Source organism: Paroedura picta, chromosome 12, assembly GCF_049243985.1.
Source record: "Paroedura picta isolate Pp20150507F chromosome 12, Ppicta_v3.0, whole genome shotgun sequence".
Classification (NCBI taxonomy): Eukaryota; Metazoa; Chordata; class Lepidosauria; order Squamata; family Gekkonidae; genus Paroedura; species Paroedura picta.
The window spans coordinates 30,425,193-30,444,701 of NC_135380.1; the positions used below are offsets into that span (position 1 = coordinate 30,425,193).

A 19,509-nucleotide genomic window follows, 5' to 3' on the forward strand; every position below is an offset into this window, starting at 1 on the left:
GAAGCCAGACATTGTAAGCCAGCAAGCGGGGTGGTTCAGGTCACCCTTCAAGAGTTCACACATCAGACCACTGATGCATCGAAGTCTGTATAGTCTACTCAGAACAGGGGCTCTGGACAAGGTCTTTCACCTGCTACCTGATCCTTTTAATCAGTGATGTCAGGGATTGAACCTGGGACCTTCTGCATGCCAAGGAGATGCTCTGCCATGGCCCCTTTGAGGGAGACATAGTAATCAGGACAAGATGGATCCATCTGGGCTGGGCCAACAGTTTTGAACCCAGCCTTCAGAAAGCATGTTGAGTGTAGAAGGAACAAGATGCTAAGCAAGTCCTGTAGACAAGAGGAAGCGGCAAAGTATCTTGTTTGTGCACATCTAAGACAGTGAGAGCCCCAACTTCCAGATGCCAATTTAAAGCCACTATTAGAGCATAGGCACAGAGTGGATGAAAACAGCCACTCTGCTCCACTAGCACTGCCTCATCTCTATGGCATCCTTCCCTATTTGCTTACAAGTGGCTCCTCTATACGTGGTAGAATTCCGTTGGGGACTAGGCTGAAGCTAAAATGACTAAGCTGAAGCTAACGTACCTTGGTCACATCACAAGGAGACAAGAGTCTGTGGAAAAGAGTAACACTAGGAAAAGTTGAAGGCAGCAGGAAAAAAAGGAAGACCCACGATGTGATCAACTAAAAAAATGTTTGCAAGACATGTGCAAAACAGTTAATGACAGGATATTTTGGAGAATATTAACTCTCCTCCCCACCCCTTCATTTGAAGGGTTCCCTCTGGGCAACTGTGCCTCAAGGTCAGCGTTACACGGTAGTGTAAATTACTTCACTCAAATCCTCTGTGGATATATACATGGAAACATAAGAACTTATCAAGATCCCTGTTAAAGACAGAACCAATGTAGTCCAATGGCCCCTTAAAGACCAACCATGTAGAGCTCATATACCCTGAATAAAACTTTGCTTCAGACCAACACAGCTACCCACTTAAAGAGACGGCTTGGCTGGTTCGCAGAGGTCCCATTCAAATATTATGGACTAGACCTACAAGGAGACAGATGTCAAATTGCTTTTTAAAAGTGTTAACTAATTGGCTTCACCAGCACTTGTAGCAATAAGCTTCACCATGTTATTTCCACATCATATGGAATTATATTTCCCCCCTCTTTTGAACCATCTCTGGAGTGCAGCTTCTGATTTCTGATACTGAAGGGGATTGCCGATCTACAGCAAACAGGGATTGCATCCCTTCGTTGGGCTTCCTAGATAAGAATCAAAACGAAATGTTTCCTTCCTTGAGCAGCACCCCACTCACACATCAAACCACTTGCAAAATTGAGATCCTGCAATCCTAGATGCACCTACTTGGGAGTAAGCCACAAAAACACCCTGGGGCAGTCTTCCAATTAGACATGTAAGGAAGGAAGCCCAAGTCCATTTATGGGATTTGTGGTGCAATCCCATTCAGGTCTTTTCGGCGTAAGGCTCAGTGTACTAGCCATGCTTTATTCACACTGAAGCGGTTGCACAATTGCAGACTCTGGAAAACAAAAAAAGGAAAAGGAAGAAACACAAGGCAAGTTTTTTAATATAAAAAGATCAATGAAAAAATTTATTTATAAATTTCTCACTTTGGGGCTACGCAATGCTATCATATACTCAGGAAAAACGCCATCTGTACAGACTTTATCCAGTTAAAAAGTGATCATACAGTGACCCACATACAGCTTCAATATAAGCCTAACATTCTTAACAAATTAATTAACATAATTAAAAAAGGTATTTGCCATCTAGAAGGAGGGATGAGGGGAAAACACCTAGAGAGACACTCCTCTGGAGCAATCCATAAACCAGCTTCCAATGTCTGCTTATTTCAACAATATCAAATATATTCTTGGAGAAAAATATTTTTTTAAAGAAACTGCTAAACACAGACCTGTCATGCAATGGGGGAGGGGGGAAGACACCTTCTATGTCATTCAATGAGGCCCTCCATTTTGGCATGGATGGTCACAGCAGCACCCCAGGGTCTCAAGATTGGGGGCTGAGGTGGGAAGGCGGAGAACAGGACCAATGAACATCCAGCCACCTAAGGAGGTCTTGTGGGGTTGCATAGAAAAATGTAAACCCTGGACTAAGGCTGCAATCCTAAGTGCACTTACTAGTGAATAGTGCCACTGAATTCAGCGGCCTTTACATACAAGTAAATATGCTTAAGATCATATTAATTCGGGCAGCAGCTTGGTTAAGTGAGGGAACCAATTAAGGCAAAATAAACTAAAAACAAACAAAACCCTACCAATTCAGAATCGCCCCATTTCAGAGCAAGAACTCTCCCTTTCCCAACTTTACATCCCCCCAAGTGTCATTGTGGGCCCCCCAAAATTCTCCAAACAGCCAGGAAGAGAGGGGGAAACTCCTTTGTCAAGGAAAAACAAAAACAATCCATATTTCATTTCACCCCAAAGGATTCACAGTCTTCATATTTATTTCTTTACAAAAATATAAATATGTGTTAACATCTTTACAAAACACTCCTAGGAGAGTTTCATTTAGAAAACTGGGTTTTGAACCAAGATCTTTTGCAAAGGACCTATCCTCAGGTCTTGGATTTCTAAGAACTACTTTTTAAAAAATATCATGTCATAAATGTTATGACATTTGTGGCAAATCCATTTGATAGTAAGAAGAAGAAATTATGTGCAACTATCATAAGAAACCAGAAAAAAAGATTATATCTCCTCCGCCTAAGATGCTAAAAAACAGGCGCACTCTCCACAAGTCGGCAAGACCCCCTCCCAAGTCCACAAAAGAAGTCTTGCAAAAACACACACAAAGCCTTGCATTAAACAGAACAAAACAGTATTAAACAAAACAAGGAAACAATCGAAAGACAAGCAGAATCTCAGATATGACAGAGGGGTGTTGCAAGCGAACAGCAGGAAAAAAGATCAGTGCAACGGGGAATATTTTTATCAGGGGAGTTACTTTAGTTTTTAAAATGCATAATGCAGATCCCCCAACTGTATTTCCAAACCATTCAAAAATTCTTTCAAACAAAAACACCAAGTTCACAAATATATATTTCCACATCCATGCACACACATACAAGATAAATAGTTAAAAAACGCACAACCCAAACACAGAGGGCCACCCTCTTTTCAAAGGTTTAATGGCTATTCAAGGTGGGGCAAGTGGCAGAGGGGAATGTGGGAGATATGGCAGTGGTAAAAAAATATATCTTTAGTGCATACAAAAAAAGATGGAAGGAGGAGACAACTGCAGAAACAAATTCCAGTGGGAGAACCACTGCAAGAAGCGGCCAACATGCCTCTGCGTTCATGGGGTTGTCTGTGTGTGTGTGTGTGTGCCACACCAGGTTCAAAGCAGCATTGGAATTAGGCAAGTCTGTCCCCTTTTTCTTCTTCCCCTTTGACTCTGCAGAATGGACTGGAAGTTGGATTGTGCATTAGAAAGTTAAATTCTGGCTCTTTCAGTAGTTTTTTTGTTTTCTTCCTTTCCTCTCTTGAAGTTCTCCTTCTGGACAGCAGGAGGCATTTGTGTTCTTTCAAAAGATTTCCCAAGCCTCCCCCCCTCCCCCCCCACTTTTCACTTTAGAAAGGGCCTTGGCAACATTAGCGACTAAAAAACCCTCCAAAAAATCAAATGACTTTTCTTGAAATCTTAAGGTGATCTGACAAGACAGCAATTAAATACAATGTGCATGTGTGTTTGGGGGGGGGGGAACACTCCTCCCAAAAGGAAGAAATCTGGAGATTTCCAGTCCAGACACCATACAAAAATCTGATAAGGACTGATAAGACACTGAAAGACTGTTGGAAGGCGTCCCACCCTGCCCCTGGGGGGAGAAGTCAAACAATTGTCATCTTGTTCAAAAGAAGGTGTGTCACGTAGTCAACACAGAGATTAGGGAGGCAGGACATGGGGAGGGTGTGTGTCAAAATTTGTGTGTGTGTGTGTGTGCAGGAACCCTCTTAAAGCACCTGACCAGTTCCTTGACCAAAACAAAGCAAATACTGTGGAACAACCGAGGTAGATGGGGGGGAAAATAAAAATAAAAAAGGGAGGACTTTTTTTTTTTTTTACAGTAGACCAAAATCTCATGAGACAGGAAAACCTTCCCCTCCCCCAAAAGCAAGTAAACGCTCCCCAATAAATCTCTCCAAGTCCCCACATCTCTTTTTGCAAAACATTAATAATTAAAAGATTCCAAGCAGCTTTGAAATTTCCTTGAAAATCAACTCCTCTACAACATTTAAGGCAGCAAGGCTGGGGGGGGGGGAAATAGGGGGAAGGGGCGTCCAGCTTGCAGCTCAAGACTCCTGGAAGGGTGGGGAGTGGGATTGTGCCAGGGGGCAGCCCCTCCCCTTCTTTTCCCCGCGCCCTCCGAGTCCCGTTGGCTGATGCCGGCAAAACCTGCGCCTTTAGTGTCACTGGACAGGCCGGACTGGATCCTGCAGGAGCCCCTCCAAGTCCCGCCCGCTCCCCCCGCGCCTTCGGTCTTCGCCTTGGATCCCTGCCTTCTTGCACGGAGACGACAGATAAACTCCCCCCAGAAAGGGAGGCTGGGAGGGGGGTGACGAAGCCCAGAGTCACGGCGCACGTTCTGTCCAAAGCAATGTCCAGGGACCCCGGTCCGAGGTGGCGGCGGGGAGCGCCGAATGGCACCCGGGCGCCCACGGAAGCCCTTCCAGGTTCTTCGGCGGCCTCAGCAGCGCGTCGGCTTTGGGGGAGCAGCCTGGTGGGCTGGCCGGCCTCGTCTCGGGGAGTTCCGCAGAGCCCTCCGCCCTAGCCCTCCCCCGGCGGCCGTACATCACCGGCTGCCCGACGAATATTTGGCCTTGGTAATCAGATAGAGGACGATGTCCTGGTGGCCTCCGAAGGCGGCGATGTGGAGGGCGCTCCAGCCGTCGCGGTTGGCCAGCCGGATGTCGGCGCCGAACTTGACGAGCAGCTTGACCAGTTCCAGGTTGCCGTCGATGACCGACTGGTGCAGCGCCGTCTGGCCCTCGGGCCCGAAGGAGTTGACGTTGAACTCGCAGTTGGTCATGTTCTGCAGCAGGGACTGCAGCTCCTTGGTGTTCCCCTTGCGCACCGCCTCCTGGAAGACGCGCTGGCTCGGCGGGGCGGGCGCCGCGCAGGTGGACAGCTCCGTCTGGCTCATGGCCGGCCCGGGGCGGGCACCCGCATGGAAGATCCGGCGGCCAGGGCGCCCGCGCTTCGGCGGCGCCGGCAGGAGGCTGCGGGCTCACGAGCCGATCGCGGCGGGAGGGAAGCGCCGGGCGAGAGAAGACCCCGACGGCGCGGCGCTCCGCGGCCGCCCTGCCGCATCCGAGACGGGACCCCCGCGAGGGGCGCGCGTCTGGGCGAGGTGGCGGGAGGCGGGCGAGCACTTGCCGCGCAGCCCGTCCTTGGGGGCTCGGCGCCCCTCGAGGTCCCGGCGCGTCTCTCCACCGCTGCAAAGCCGCGGCTTCGTCCGACTGAGCAGGGAATGCCCACGGGGGCGCCTTTTAGACGGCCCTCTAGATTTGCATAACAATGGCCGGGCCGTGACGCTTCCCCGCCGCTCTAAAGGAGGCGCGCGGAGGGGGGAAGGCGCTGATTGGCTGCCGCGCAACGGAGGAAAGTAGCTGAGAGCGCGATGGAACGTTGAGACAGTCGCAGGGGGCGGGGGGAGATTGGCCTCCCGTCCCCCTCCCTCCCATTGCACAGAGTTTGTGTGTTGGAATGCAGATTTTTCCCCTCCTGGCTTCCTTTATTTAAATAAATATCACCCCCCTCCAAGAAAAGGCCCCACGATTGAGCCGAGGTTGCTTTTTCCTTCGCCTTGCAATCCTGGGCAGTAACTACCTTTTGCACTCTATGGGGCTTACTTCTGAGTAAATGAAAGGTTTTACTTGTGGAAGAAAATGAATGTGATTGGGAGAGAAGGGGGGGGGCGACAAAGGCTTAGGAGGCGGTCCCGATCCGCGAGCACGTTTGAGCTGCATTTCAGATTGTGTTGATTTGTCTTGGGAACGCACAGAGTCATTGCTTTCTTAGTGCTCCGAAATCTTAACAACTTCCCATGAATCGGTTTACTCGGACGCAAAACGAACAGATTTTAAAGAAGTATTCCCAAAATAGCCTACAAATGTATACGACCTCCAGGGCATATATTTGGATAATCACATGTCCAGTTTCTACACGGGTATAGCGGGGTTTTATACAGATTTAAATATTTATGGTTTTAACCGCTTGAGGCAATTAGGATTAATTTTATTCATTTAGATTTGTGCTGCTCATATTAAACAAAATTCAACTGTCTTCTCGGATACATTTGTTAATCAGGCTGGCAGGAAATCGAAGACCAGTGAATGTGAACGCAATGAAGGCTTTAATCTTGGCACAGTGGATCCGTTTTGGAAGTTCAGTTCCTTTCAGTTAAGTCAACTGGATTCAAATCATCTGGATACGAAACCTCATGCCTATGCACTTTAGATCGGCATCCTTCTCCTGCGCGCCACTGTGGCTTTTGACGCTTGTGAGGGCTGAAAAATGCTCTCCAGATCTGACCTCTTTAGTGAAACTTAAGTTTTAAAAGAGGCTATTTCCCCCACCCCCACCCCAGCCAACCTAGAAAGACAAAATATTTGGTGCGGGAGCTTTCCTGCGGACGACAGAAAGGGGGCGCTGGTGGACAGAACTGTGATTTTTGCTGGGGCACCAACAGGATTGTTCTCAGCTCCATCACCGGTCGCCCCAGACACGCACTTGCAATTAGACTTTTGGGGTGAACCCTCACACCCCTCAGGGCTTCTTTTTGCAGGAACTTCAAACTGGGACCCTCCAGTCATATCAATATTGTGCATCTTTAACTATTAGCTCCTAAACAGTAGTGAACAAAAAACAAGGAAGGCTTCCTGAACCTTGAAAAGAGCTGGGTGACAGGCAACAATTCAACAGGCTACGTTACTACACTTCGTCCCCTCTGCAGTAATTTCCCTACTCTGCATTTCAGCCAGTGGAAACTGACACGGTTTAGGGGTGCCAAAGCAACAAAGAGTGCTCCTGAGCATGAGCGGACTACTTTTCTTCCACCACTAAGTGACTGGCATTAGAAAAGAGAGGTGAGATGGGGTTGCCAGCCTCCAGGTGGTGGCTGGAGAATTCCTGGGATGACATCTGATCTCCAGGAAAAGGAGACTAGTTGGAGTCTATGCATTAATCGCCCATTGAAGTCCCTCCCCTTCCTAAAGCCTGCTTCCCCCCCCTTAGGCTCCCCCCCCCAACATCTCCAGGTATTTCCCAGCCCAGAGCTGGCAGCTCTAAGGTGACGCTTCCTGGGCAGAAGGGCCAGGCTCCCCATCAGATCAACCAGGGCAGCTGGTTCCCACGCAGGTTGCATTAGGGCCTGCTGTGCTTTTCAAGACCAAAGTGCTGAGTGTCAGAGTCCCAGGTGGGTGCACCGTCCAGTTTCCTCCTTTTTCTGGCACCCCTCATATGCCTCTCTGCACTTGAGGGGGTTTATAAAACATTTGGCTCTCCTCAGCCCAGCCTCAAACTGCTTAGGTCTGACTGGGCCTGCCCTCCCAGGTTCTCTTGCAGGTGTGCCTAGTAAAGGCCTGTCTGGAGGTGGGGCCACCCCAAGCTCTGTTAATACCCTCCGATTAGGGGGTGCGGCCTGGCCCATTCCCAATTTCTGGGCCAATGGGCCTCCCACTGTGCTTTCCCCCCTCATCAGTGAGCCAGTGTGGTGTAGTGGTTCAGAGCGCATATTCTGATCTGGAGAATCGGATGTGATTCTCCTCCAGAAGAAGAAGAAGAAGAGTTGGTTCTTATAAGCTGCTTTTCTCTACCCGAAGGAGCCTCAAAGTGGCTTACAATCACCTTCCCTTTCCTCTCCCCACAACAGATACCCTGTGGGGTGGGTGAGGCTGAGAGAGCCCTAATATCACTGCTGGGTCAGAACAGCTTTATCAGTGCTGTGGCAAACCCAAGGTCACCCAGCTGGCTGCATGTGGAGGAGCGGGAAATCAAACCTGGCTTGCCAGATTAGAAGTCCGTACTCTGAACCGGCTCTCCAGTTTGAAGCCTGCTGGGTGACCTTCGGCCAGTCACAGTCCACTCAGAACTCTCTCAGCCCTGCCTGACTTACAAGGAGATGTTTATGGGGAGAGGACAGGAAGGCGATTGTAAACTGCCTTGACTCCTTCGGATAGAGAAAAGTGGGGTATAAAAAGCAACTATTCATTAGCACTACCCAATCTGAGGCTTCCAAATAGGGTTGCCATACCCGCCCCCCTGCCCCCCCCAGCCACCAGTGGGGGAGCAGAGTTGCCAGCTCCAGGTTAGGAAACTCCTGGAGAATTGGAGGTGGAGCTTGGGGAAGACAGAGACCTCAGTGGGGGAAAATGCCCCAAAAGTCCACCGTCCAAACCATCTCTTTTCTCCAGGGAGACAGATCGCTATAGTCTGGATATGAGCTGCAATTCCAAGAGATACCCAGGCCCCACTGGAAGGCCGGGGTCCCTAAGCTCTCTCCAGCTGGTAGGTCACCATCTCTTGCTTAGCTCCAAGCTCCCCCCATGGCTCTTGCCCCCCTTGGTCTGCGATGGCTGTGTCCGAGGGAGGGGCACTAAGGCACCCAGGCTGCTCTTGGCAAGTGAGTCTGCCTGTGCTCCCCCGGTCCCCCCTCCCTGGCTATTTCTATAGCTTCACTACTGCTGGCAACCCTCCTGTGCTGCTCTGCAAGGCCATAGGGGCATGGGGAGGGTGGGGGGCTTCTACAGCCCTGCTATTGCTGCAGCCTCCCAGACAGCCCCCAGGACTGCAGGTCAGGGCTTTGCATTCTCTGGACAGTCAGGGATCCTTCCCCAGCAATAAAACACAGGAAACTAGAGTTGCCACTTTGGGTTTGGAAATGTGGAGATTGAGGGAAGGAGGGCATGAGGAGCTGTTTTCTCCAGGTGAACTGATCTCTGTTGCCTGGAGATCAGTTGTAATAGTGGGAGATCTCGCTCTCATCAGCCACTTTTCATTTAAGGAAACAAAGCAGGGACATCACATTTTAAATAAATGAATTTGTTAACATGGAACATTTCTTTTTGATGTTTAGTCTTTTTGAATGTATAATTGTGCTAGGGCTGCATCCAATGGGCATTTCACACGTGCTGCAGACACAAACCCAAATCTGCCATCTGGTCTCTTCCCCCCAACCATCTTGTGCCGCCCGCCCCCCCCCCCCCCCAGCCTTCACAAACCACCTCCAAGAGAAGCAGACAGCCCATTTGGGGGTTCCATCCCAGAACTGGAGGATGGCTGGGGAATAAAATGTCTCACCAGCTTCAAAGGAGATCAATAATCAATGTTGGGTTTTTTTGATAACTGATTAGTTGGGGGAGGGGCTGCTGTGTAGGCCTTGTGGCAAGGAATATGTGTCAGGCCCCGAGCCAGAAATACTGCGGCAGTACTGGAGAGAAGCAGGATTCCTAAATCTATCACTGAATGCAGGAGCAGTCAGGATGAACAGCGGGTGGAGCTTGGAGAAGTTTTCTGATGGGGAGAAGGAGGAGTGTAACATTTCACTTGGTTCCAGGATGTGTCTGGGTGAGGTTAGTATGGTGGTGCAGCAAAGTGACTGAGAGGGTTACCTCTGCCACACACACATGAAGTGGCCTTAGGGAAGCTTCTGGGGGCATCTGGCCTGGGCTTCATTCCTGGGTAGGTCCCAACTGGAACTCCCTGTGCCCTGCAGACAGGTCCCTAGCCACCACCCTTCAGGTGGTCCCCCCACACTTCCTGTGACTCTGGTGGTAGAGGGAGAAGAGGACATTGAGCTGCAGGAATGTCCCTTCTCCAACTGAGCCCCTGCGCTGTCTCCGACTGTCTCAGCATGGGGGTGGGAGAAAGCAATCAACTAGGGTAGGTGCTCACTCCCAGCTGATTACCTCCTCTCTCCCCACTGCCTGAGTGATCATCCGGTTTTGTCCAGGACCCCAGAATCACTAAGACTGCCCCTGGAAGGCTCCCTCTCAGCTTCAGTCCCTACATCCATAATATAGAGATAATAATACTGGCTGATCGTACAGGGCTGTCATAAGGAAGACAACAAATAATGCATATGGAGCAGCTTGAGCACAAAAAATGCTCAGTCATGCTCAGTGGTTATCCAAGCTTGAACCAGAGTCACCGCCTCTCCACCCCCCCCCCCAAAAAAAAAAACAACGGACTGTGAAATGGTTGACTGCTTGAGTTCTGGGCCAGGAACGCTGTCCACAGCTTGCTGGTGAACCCCAAAGGACTTTGCCTGTACCTCCCTGGTCTGAAAACAAGTGTTATTGCTTTTGTGCAAGGAAGGAGAGCGAGCTTGGCTTCTCCTTGGCAAGTGACTCAGCGTAGGCAAAGGCAGTGGTCAAGGCAGTCCCTTGGATGCCGCATCCTTCCCTAGCTGTGTGAGCCAAGGATGTGTTTTCTCTAGAAATGATGCTGTTGCAATGTCTTCTAAGGAATCGCTTCACAAAGGGAGGGGGGGGCAAAATACAAACCAGCAAAAGATGTGCTGACCCAAAACAATTCTGGGAGAAGGGGGAAAAAACCTGAAAGTCAGTAATAACAGCTGGGAAGAAGGAGTAGATTGGCAGGGTGAGAGAAAAATTTGAAATGGGCAGCTGTTTTAACCACAGGGAACACCCCAGTGGTAGAAATGGCTGATGAGGAGTTGTGTCACTCTAAATCTTGTCTGTTCTTGCACTCACAGAAGCCGGTTGGGACTACCAGAGGTGATATCACAGTGGTGAATCCCAGTTCCAATCTCACCTCCGCTACAGACTCAGTCAGGTGAATTTGGCAAGTCACTTTCTCCCAGCTATCCCTCAGTATGTAGGATAACATCGATCCACCTGACAACGTTGTCGAGAGAATTACTGAGGTATTTTAGGGGAAGTGGCTCAGCCACTCTGAAATAGACCTCATCAGCATCTAAATTAGATCATCTTCATTGAAGTTATTATTGAATGAATCATTAAAACCTAGAACAAAGTCTTGAGTCCAGTGGCACCTTTAAGACCAGCAAGGTTTTATTCAAGGCATAAGCTTTAGTGTATGTGCACATATCTGAAGAAGCGTGCATGCACACAAAAGCTTAAACCTCAAATAAAACTTTGTTGATCTTAAAGTTGCCAATGGACTCAAATTTTGTTCTGTGGCTTCAGACTAGCACCTGACTATCCACCTGAATCTAGCATTAAAACCTATTCAACTATTAAAGCTTGTCTTGTTGATATGAAAATTGTCTCTCCAAATCCTACCCCTCTGTGATCACTGGCTGCTCTGGACTGATGTCACAGAATGTTAACAGACATTCAAATTATGTGTTGTGGTATTGCTTACAAAAAAGCAAGAACTGAGCACTAAAACTTACAGCTCAAACACGTAATAAGATGTCAGTGATTGCGGATAACATGGGAATGTATGATTTTATTGTTGTTGTTGTTTTGTTGGGACAAACCACTCTTTTCTTGTCTGCAGCAACCAGCCATGTCTGTCTGGAAATCTCACAAGCTGCATATTAAAGTTTTAAAGTGTACCTTGCAATATATTCACAGCATCTGAGCATGGAGGTTCCATTTAGTTTAAGTTTCAATTAAGAGATATCCAGATCACATTGACCCTTAAGTTTAGGGGCCATCTTATGGCAGGGAGTAAGAAGAATTGGTTTTTATATCCTGCTTTTCACTACCCAGAGGAATCTCAAAGTGGCTTACAATTGCCTTCCCTTTCGTCTCCCCACAACAGACACCCAGTGAGGTAGATGGTGCTGAGAGAGCCCTGATATCACTGCTCATACAGAACAGCTCTATCAGGAGTCTCAAAGTGACGTACAATCGCCTTCCCTCTCACTCCCCAGAACAGACACCCTGTGAGGGAGGTAGGGCTGAGAGAGCCCTCGGAGAACTGTGACTAGCCCAAAGTCACCCAGCTGCCTGCATGTGGAAGAGTGGAAAATCAAACTTGGTTCTCCATAATAGAGGCCACTTCTCTTAACCACCACACCAAGCTGGCTCTCCTGATGTTCTTTGCAGGTTCTCATGGCTTGAATGCTGTTCCACACCTCCACGAAACCCAGTCTGCTCCACTCCCCTCCTTTCCTCCCATGTTGGTTTTTAAAAGAACAAGTGGTGAAAAAGAACTCAGAGTCTACCCTTTGAAGATTGAAGTTCTCAGCAGAATTTGCCTTCTGTTCCTCCAAATGGCTGTGTCCATAACAAACTGTGCAGCCAGTACCCTCCCCACACACACACTTACTTCCATTTGCTCCAAGTTTCGATCAAACAGAAAAAAGGTGTTGAGAAGTGTGACCAACAGGAGCTATAAAAGAAGAGACCTGGGCAAGGCATGTCCAGTGAGTGATGGGCTGGAAGCTTCATGTGCTGTTTTGCAACAGACTCACTGGTGCAGGCACCCAACAGAGCTGACATTTGGCCAGGATGGTGGGAGGCAGTATTGGTTTTAATGCTATTCCTGAGTTGAAACTAACCTATATTTCCTATTGGTTCTCTCTCTGTGTGGGGAAGAGGCTTGACGCAGAAGATCCCGCCTGAGCCATTTTCTTGCCTAAATGCCATATCAGTTTATACTTTTACCCCTGCCATAAATCCATGTGGCCTAAGAAACTGAGAACATGGCAAGCCCCCACAACCCTTAAATCTACCCCATCCTTTCCCCAAGGGTCTCAGAACAATGTACATCATTTCCCTCCCCAATTTATCCTCCTAACAACCTTGCTAGGTAGTTTCAGACTGAGAAGTAAACCAAACAGACCATGTCAGCCCTGTGAGCTTCATGTTTGGATGAGGATTTGAACCTTGATCTCCCATATCCTAATTTGTTAACAATCCAGCTTTTTAATAATTCATCACTACACTGCGTCTCTGACTGATATAACACAATGTAAGGACATCCCTAGCCTGGCTTTGCCTAGAGAGGCAGACAGCCAGCTTGGTGTAGTGGTTAGGAGTGCGGACTTCTAATCTGGTGAGCCGGGTTTGATTCTGCACTCCCCCACATGCAGCCAGCTGGGTGACCTTGGGCTCACCACAGCACTGATAAAGCTATTCTGACAATCAGGTCAAATTTAAGCTGGTTGGGAAATCTGTTATGAACCAGGGAAGAACCACAGCTCAGACAAAGAGCATATTTTCCCATGCAAAATATCTTGGGTTCCATCCCTGCTGTCTCAAAGGACAAAAGTCTAGTTGCACCTATCATCAGGAGAATTCCAGGAGGGGCTAAAAGAGGCAGTGGTGTGCCCATTGCTGAAAAAAACCATCTGACAGCCTGACAACTACCTAGCGTTTCTGGGGAAGCTGATTGAAAGGGCTGCTGCAGACTAAATATCAACATTCCTGGAAGAAATGTCAGCCCTTGACCCATTCCATTCGGGTTTCTAGCCTGGCAATGGAGTAGAAATAACGCTAGTCGCTCTAACGGATGACCTCCACCGCCAGCTAGATCGAGGCGGGTCAGTGCTGCGTGTATGATTAGATCTTTCAGCAGCATTTGACACAGTCGACCATGAGCTCTTAGCTCACTGCTCGCTGATGCTGGGATACAGGGACCATGGCCTTCTCGGTTCTGGCCCCCACCTGGTGGAACAAGCTCCCCAAAGAGATCAGGTCCTTTCCTGAACTCCCACAATTCCGAAGGGTCAGTAAAAGGGAGCTCCTGGCATTCGACTGAGGCTGACAGATCTAACACCATTCAGCTGGCCCCCCAGACATCACAGACATCCTCTACATCCTGAACCCAACTGACCCCCCCTACCAGTTCTGTTCAAAAAGTTCTATTGTATTGTTAATTGTTATGTTATTGTTAATACTGGTTCTTATTGTTACTATTATGTTATGTTTATTGTTATTATGGTTACAATGTATACCCTATGTTTTATGTAAACCACCCTGAGCCTTACAGGAGGACGGTATAGAAATATAATCAATCAATTGATCAAGCAAATAAATAAAAAAGAGCGAGACCTGGCTCATGAAAGCTCATGCCGAAATAAGTGCTGTTAGCCTTGAATCTGTCACTGGACTTTTTCAATTTCACTTTAATGATTAACAACATTTAGTCCATCACCAACTTTTGTGAGTCACAGCTCACTTCCTCACGTGCAGTGAAAAGAAATGGATTTGTTCTCTGTCTTTGGAGAGTTGCTGCTAGTCAGAAGAGGCAATACTGAGCTACCTCGGGCCTGTGGTCTGACCTGGAATAAAGAGAGCTTCATACACCCAAAAGGCTCTTTAATGCTACCGATTTCATCCTAGCTCAGCTCTAGAGCTTATATGGGGCTCCCCCCACCCCCTCCAGGTTTCTGTGGTGAGACAACCTGGGCTGGGAAAGAGAATGCCGCAGTTTGCAGACAGGCTGGTGACAATCCGTCTCTTCTGAAAAGTCCCCAAAGGCATCCTCCATCTACTCCTCCCTTGTAAAACCAGTAGTCCCACCCAGGGTGTCTCTTCCCAGCTTCTGTGAAGAAGAAGGGGGGTCTTGAACAATTGCAAGGAGACAAGGTTTGCAGAAGGAAACGCAGAGTCAGGAGAAGGAAGGCAAGATGAACAGATTCTGTTCCTCCACAGTTCTTAAAGTCCTCCCCCCCCCCTACACACACACACTCTTTGTTATTATTAGTATTATATAATGATAAATGGCAGCAGGTTAATGGTCAGAGAAGCACTAGACCAGGGCCAGCAAGTTCAAATCCCTCCTCAAGTTAGTGGGTGACCTTGGGCCAGTTAGTCTCTCTTGACAAATGTGTGGGGAGCTCTAGCATCTGCCCTCAGGTTCAAAGGTGAGATAAAACATGGTAGATAAAGATAATATGCTGGCATCTATGAACTTGGCACTTCACAGTCTATTAACTGCAGTACAGATACGTCTCTGCTCTTATGTTTTAGCAGTGGAGGAGAGAACAAGTCGACAAAAGAATCCTCCTTACATCAAGTGGCTTAACACCTTAAACCAGAGTAAAGTCACTTGGTGGTCCCCTGCATGAGCTAACTGGCATGGCTCTTCTCCTAGCCCCGCCTCCCTTCCTACAAATCCCTCTTTTAATCCTGGTGCTGAGTTCTGCAAGGAAGCAATGCCAGGGGCTTGGCCCTGCTGAGATATTGCATTCCTCAAGATCCTTCTAATCCGGGGTAGTCAAACTGCGGCCCCCCAGATGTTCATGGACACCTGGAGGGCCGCAGTTTGACTACCCCTGTAATCTGATTGTCCCAGCAAAGTGTATTTGTGTGTGAGGGGATACTGATGAGGGAATGACAATTTGTAGTTGCTCAGGGCCAGGCCATGAACCTGCTGTGCAAGTCCTCAGGTTGATCATCAATACTTGGTTTGAATCAGGATTGGTTTGAATTAGGATTGCTTCCTCCTAGAAAAACCAAGATTGCTGGATAGGTCTATGGAGTCCAGGATCCTGTTGCGTACAATCAGATGTCTCTAGGACATCCCAATCAGCCAATCAGATGTCTCTAGGAATCCCACAAGCAGGACATGAGGTCATCAATGGTTGTATGGGCCAGCCTATTCTGTACTTAAAGGTCTTGGCACATGGAGGTTCCTTCTGGTATTATTAATAGGTAATAACCATTGGTAAATAAATTGTAACAAGAACACAAGAGCAATCCTGATAGATAGGACTAAATATTGGCCTAGACCAGCAGCACATTTCCTACCAAAATGTGTTTAGAAATACAATGTGCAGATCATTCTTTACTTTCTGCCAGTCTGAATCCCTGCTCAGATAGAAATTTCATGGAGTGATCTCTGGAGCCAGTCTTCATCCCTCAGCCTAATCTACTTCACAGGGCTGTTGTGAAGACAAAATGGGTTGATCTCAGGAACGCTGTCCTGAGTTCCTGGAAGGAAAGCACCCTACTGATGTAATACATTATATATATGGGAATTTCTGCATCCTGTGAGAGCTAGGCTGCTTTACTGCTGCCTCCTTCATTGGGATTTCTCAAACTCCCCCCCCCCAAAAAAAAAAACACGTTTCTGTTTCCCTCACTGGTATAGTTTCCAGTTTAACTTATTTACATGATTACATTCTTTCCATTATTAATATTAATACATGTTCCTAATTCTGAGCTAGCTACATTTCTTCTCAATCTGCCGTGTACGGGGGGGGGGGGGTGGTGGTAACATAATAATAAGAATAATTTGAGCTAAACCTTTTATTTTATATTGGTGCATTAGTGTCTCTGTGTCCTCTCCCTCCCCCCGGCCCCGGCCCCGGCCCCGGCCCCGGCCCCCGCCCCGCGCATCGCTGCGGCCCGCGATGACATGTGATTGTTTCGCGTGTTTATCTAGGGTAATTATATTAATTTGGGCAACGTTATTGGTTTATGTTTATCCGTGAGATGCCTTTATTCGCTTCTGGGAGGAACTGCCAGCTGCAGTTCTTTTAAAATCCCGTTTCTATGTATAGGTATATAACTTTAGCCCTTCCCGTCCCCATTCATTCCTTCACTGCTTTCATTCATCGCCGGTCGGCAGAGGCCTCCTTAAGGGAAGCCAGGGGCGTGGCCAGGAGCCGCAGGAGGCGTGGCCGGCGGCGGTTTCATTAACATGTGTCGGGGAGCGTGGGAAAGTCTCGGGCTTTTCTTCCCAGCGCTGAGAGTAAGGAGGGAGCGGAGAGGGCGGGGCTGCTTAGGGGGCGGGTCTTGCAGGGACCGCGGGGGGGGGGGGGTAGGATCTTGAGGAAGCAGCCGACTTCTTAAATTATTGCATAATGGCACTTTTCGTAATATTTCTCGTTGCAAAAGACAATTTTGTGGTTGCAAAAAGAAAATCAGGTGCTGGGTGGCGATTCAGCAACGGTTTGGGGGGCGAGAGACCAGTAAACAAATGGCAAAACAGCGCGGGGTGGGGGTGGCAGCGGCGGCGGCGAGGGAAGACTTACTTCTCCAATTGACCATCTGAAATATAGAATCATTTATCAAACGCCGGGCTGCAGAACCAGCAGGAGGGGAGGGGAGGGGAGGGGGACTTCCAATAAACACGTTTGCAATAAACACAGGCGAGAAAGACACAGGGCTAAGGGAGACGTCAATCTAACATTCCTCCTGGGCCTGTTTTTAAAACATTTTTTTAATGGAGGGTGGGTCTTTCCTATGTAATAGGCCTATGTTGTCTACCCCTCCCTCAATACTGGTGTCTTAACCTGATGTGATTTCCATAAGCCCCTTCAAGGAGGTGGACTTCAGATATGAAATATGAAATGAAATTACTGTTGTTGCTCCCACTCTTTGGGGGAGGGGTGTCTGTGTGTAGAATTTTGGGCTGCGTTCTTCGCTTTACTGTGGAACAAGCCAGAGTCATTGCAAGCCAGTTGCTCTTTACCTGTTGCACAGGTAGTCCTGTGTTGTGATTGGACAGGAAGAGTCGGGGACCAGACCTCATTCCCTCCGCAAGCTTCACGGTGGTCTCAGGATTGGTATTCAAATCTTTCCAAGCCTTCGCCATTTTCATTTAGATAAAAATGTCATAATAGGTCATTTGCTGAAGCAAAGTGAATGCAGGTTTGGATAAATGCAATGTGTGTAGCTGCTGGAGGGATGCAGTGGTTGGTTCACTGGATCAATTAGAATCCTAGAATCATAGAGTTGGAAGGGGCCACACAGGCCATCTAGTCCAACCCCCTGCTCAATGCAGGATCAGCCCAAAGCATCCTAAAGCATCCAAGAAAAGTGTGTATCCAACCTTGTGGAATTGTGGCTCCTTTGTCAGGCAACTACACATTTAAACATTTTTTTCTTACCAGTGCAGTACTCAAAGGTGAGGAGTGGTAAATGCCATGCAAGGGGCCACAATTTTGAGGGGGCAGAATGGATGGCCCTACTTGCAGACTGTAGGTAGAAGATCACAGAGATTCACATCTTGCAATGCTATCTTGTGTTTTTTTACAAAATCCCTCCAAATAGAAAACAAGCAAAGGGGTGGGTGGGAGATGAACAATTTCACACACCCACACCTGCAGTATTACTTTTCCACTCACAACCGGCAGTGCAGCCTAGCTCTACAGAGGCTACCTAGATCAGGGGTAGTCAACCTGTGGTCCTCCAGATGTTTATGGACTACAATTCCCATGAGCCCCTGCCAGCATTCGCTGGCAGGGGCTCATGGGAATTGTAGTCCATGAACATCTGGAGGACCACAGGTTGACTACCCCTGACCTAGATAATATATGGTAAATGCATTCAAATTTATGTATGAATGGTAAGGATTATTGTCTATTACTGTAATAAGCATACTAAGATACCTGCAATTGACGGTATTTATGCATAGGGAAATTGTGTGTACTGGAAGAACCTTCAGGGCACAGGGAAACTTGCCTCCGGATCAGTATTGTTGCAAGAGTATTCTTCAAGCACAACTTTCTACTTTTCCCAGTAGGTATGCCTATAGTTGTTTATATCTGTTTTTTCCCCTCCCAGTTTACAACATTACAACATTTTCTCCCAGTTTACAACATTACTATTTCATTGCTATTTGTAGTTTCCTTGAAGCAGCCCAAGACTGAATCTTAATGTCCTTTGATTTCTTGTTTATTGATGGAGCTGCAACAGCTTCGGGACTATAGGCTTCTTTAGACATACTCTGATGGGGTCAGTATCCCACAAGCGCTCCTCTTGTCTAGATACTGTGAGTCAAGTGTTTAGATTTCATTTGGGACAGTGAGGTTCCTAGCCCTCATTAAACCATACTCCTTAAAGGGCCTCGAACAAGTGGCCTTGCCTCCTAGCAAGCCTGAATAAGTCATCTCCATAAAATTGGGTCTGTCCATTCTTTCTTCTTTCTGCTTCTTGTTTCTGGGACTCCCTCCCACAATGCCTAAGTGGTGTCTTAAGGTCTTTCAATAGTGCCAGGAGTGTACATGGTGCCTTAAATAAAATATGAGTCCCTGCCCTGGGAGTTTTATCACCAGAACTGGTGGGTTCGGAGGATTACAACAGAGAAGGAAAAGAAGCAGCTGTTCCATGCTTCCTCACTGCTCTCAGCTTCTCATGATGGACATGCTAGTGCCAGTGCTGTTAAGTGGTTTTTGATCCCCATGTTTTTTTGAGAGTGAAGCTGTGGCTCAGTGATAGAGCACCTGCTTTGTGCACCAAAGGTCCCAGGCTCAAGCTTTGGGCACCAGCTAAAGCAGGGGTAGTCAACCAGTGGTCCTCCAGATGTTCATGGACTACAATTCCCATGAGCCCCTGCTGCTGGGAATTGTAGTCCATGAACATCTGGAGGACCACAGGTTGACTACCCCTGAGCTAAAGGACTGGGCAGCAAGTGATGCGAAAGACCTCTGCTTGACAGCCTGAAGAGCTACTGCCAGTCAGAATAAAACAGTCCTGACTTTTATAGATCAGTGGTCTGACTCAGTATGAGACAGGCTTCATGTGTACTTGTATATTTCCCACAGTTTACCTGTTTTCTCTGCACA

At 48.0% G+C, this 19,509-nt stretch overlaps 1 protein-coding gene across 1 annotated transcript; it reads right to left on the bottom strand.

Annotated features, from left to right (window-relative positions):
• Nucleotides 1–1,592: 1,592 nt before the first annotated feature.
• Nucleotides 1,593–5,196, bottom strand: NRARP (NOTCH regulated ankyrin repeat protein). Its single transcript, XM_077305361.1, has one exon. The coding sequence runs from the start codon at nucleotides 5,194–5,196 to the stop codon at nucleotides 4,846–4,848; it is 351 nt and encodes a 116-aa protein (XP_077161476.1). The 3' UTR covers nucleotides 1,593–4,845.
• Between the last annotated feature and the right edge of the window lie 14,313 nt (nucleotides 5,197–19,509).

Bases quoted from the DNA above. Each gene is read 5' to 3' on its own strand.
- NRARP (XM_077305361.1), bottom strand. From the start codon at position 5,196: ATGAGCCAGACGGAGCTGTCCACCTGCGCGGCGCCCGCCCCGCCGAGC.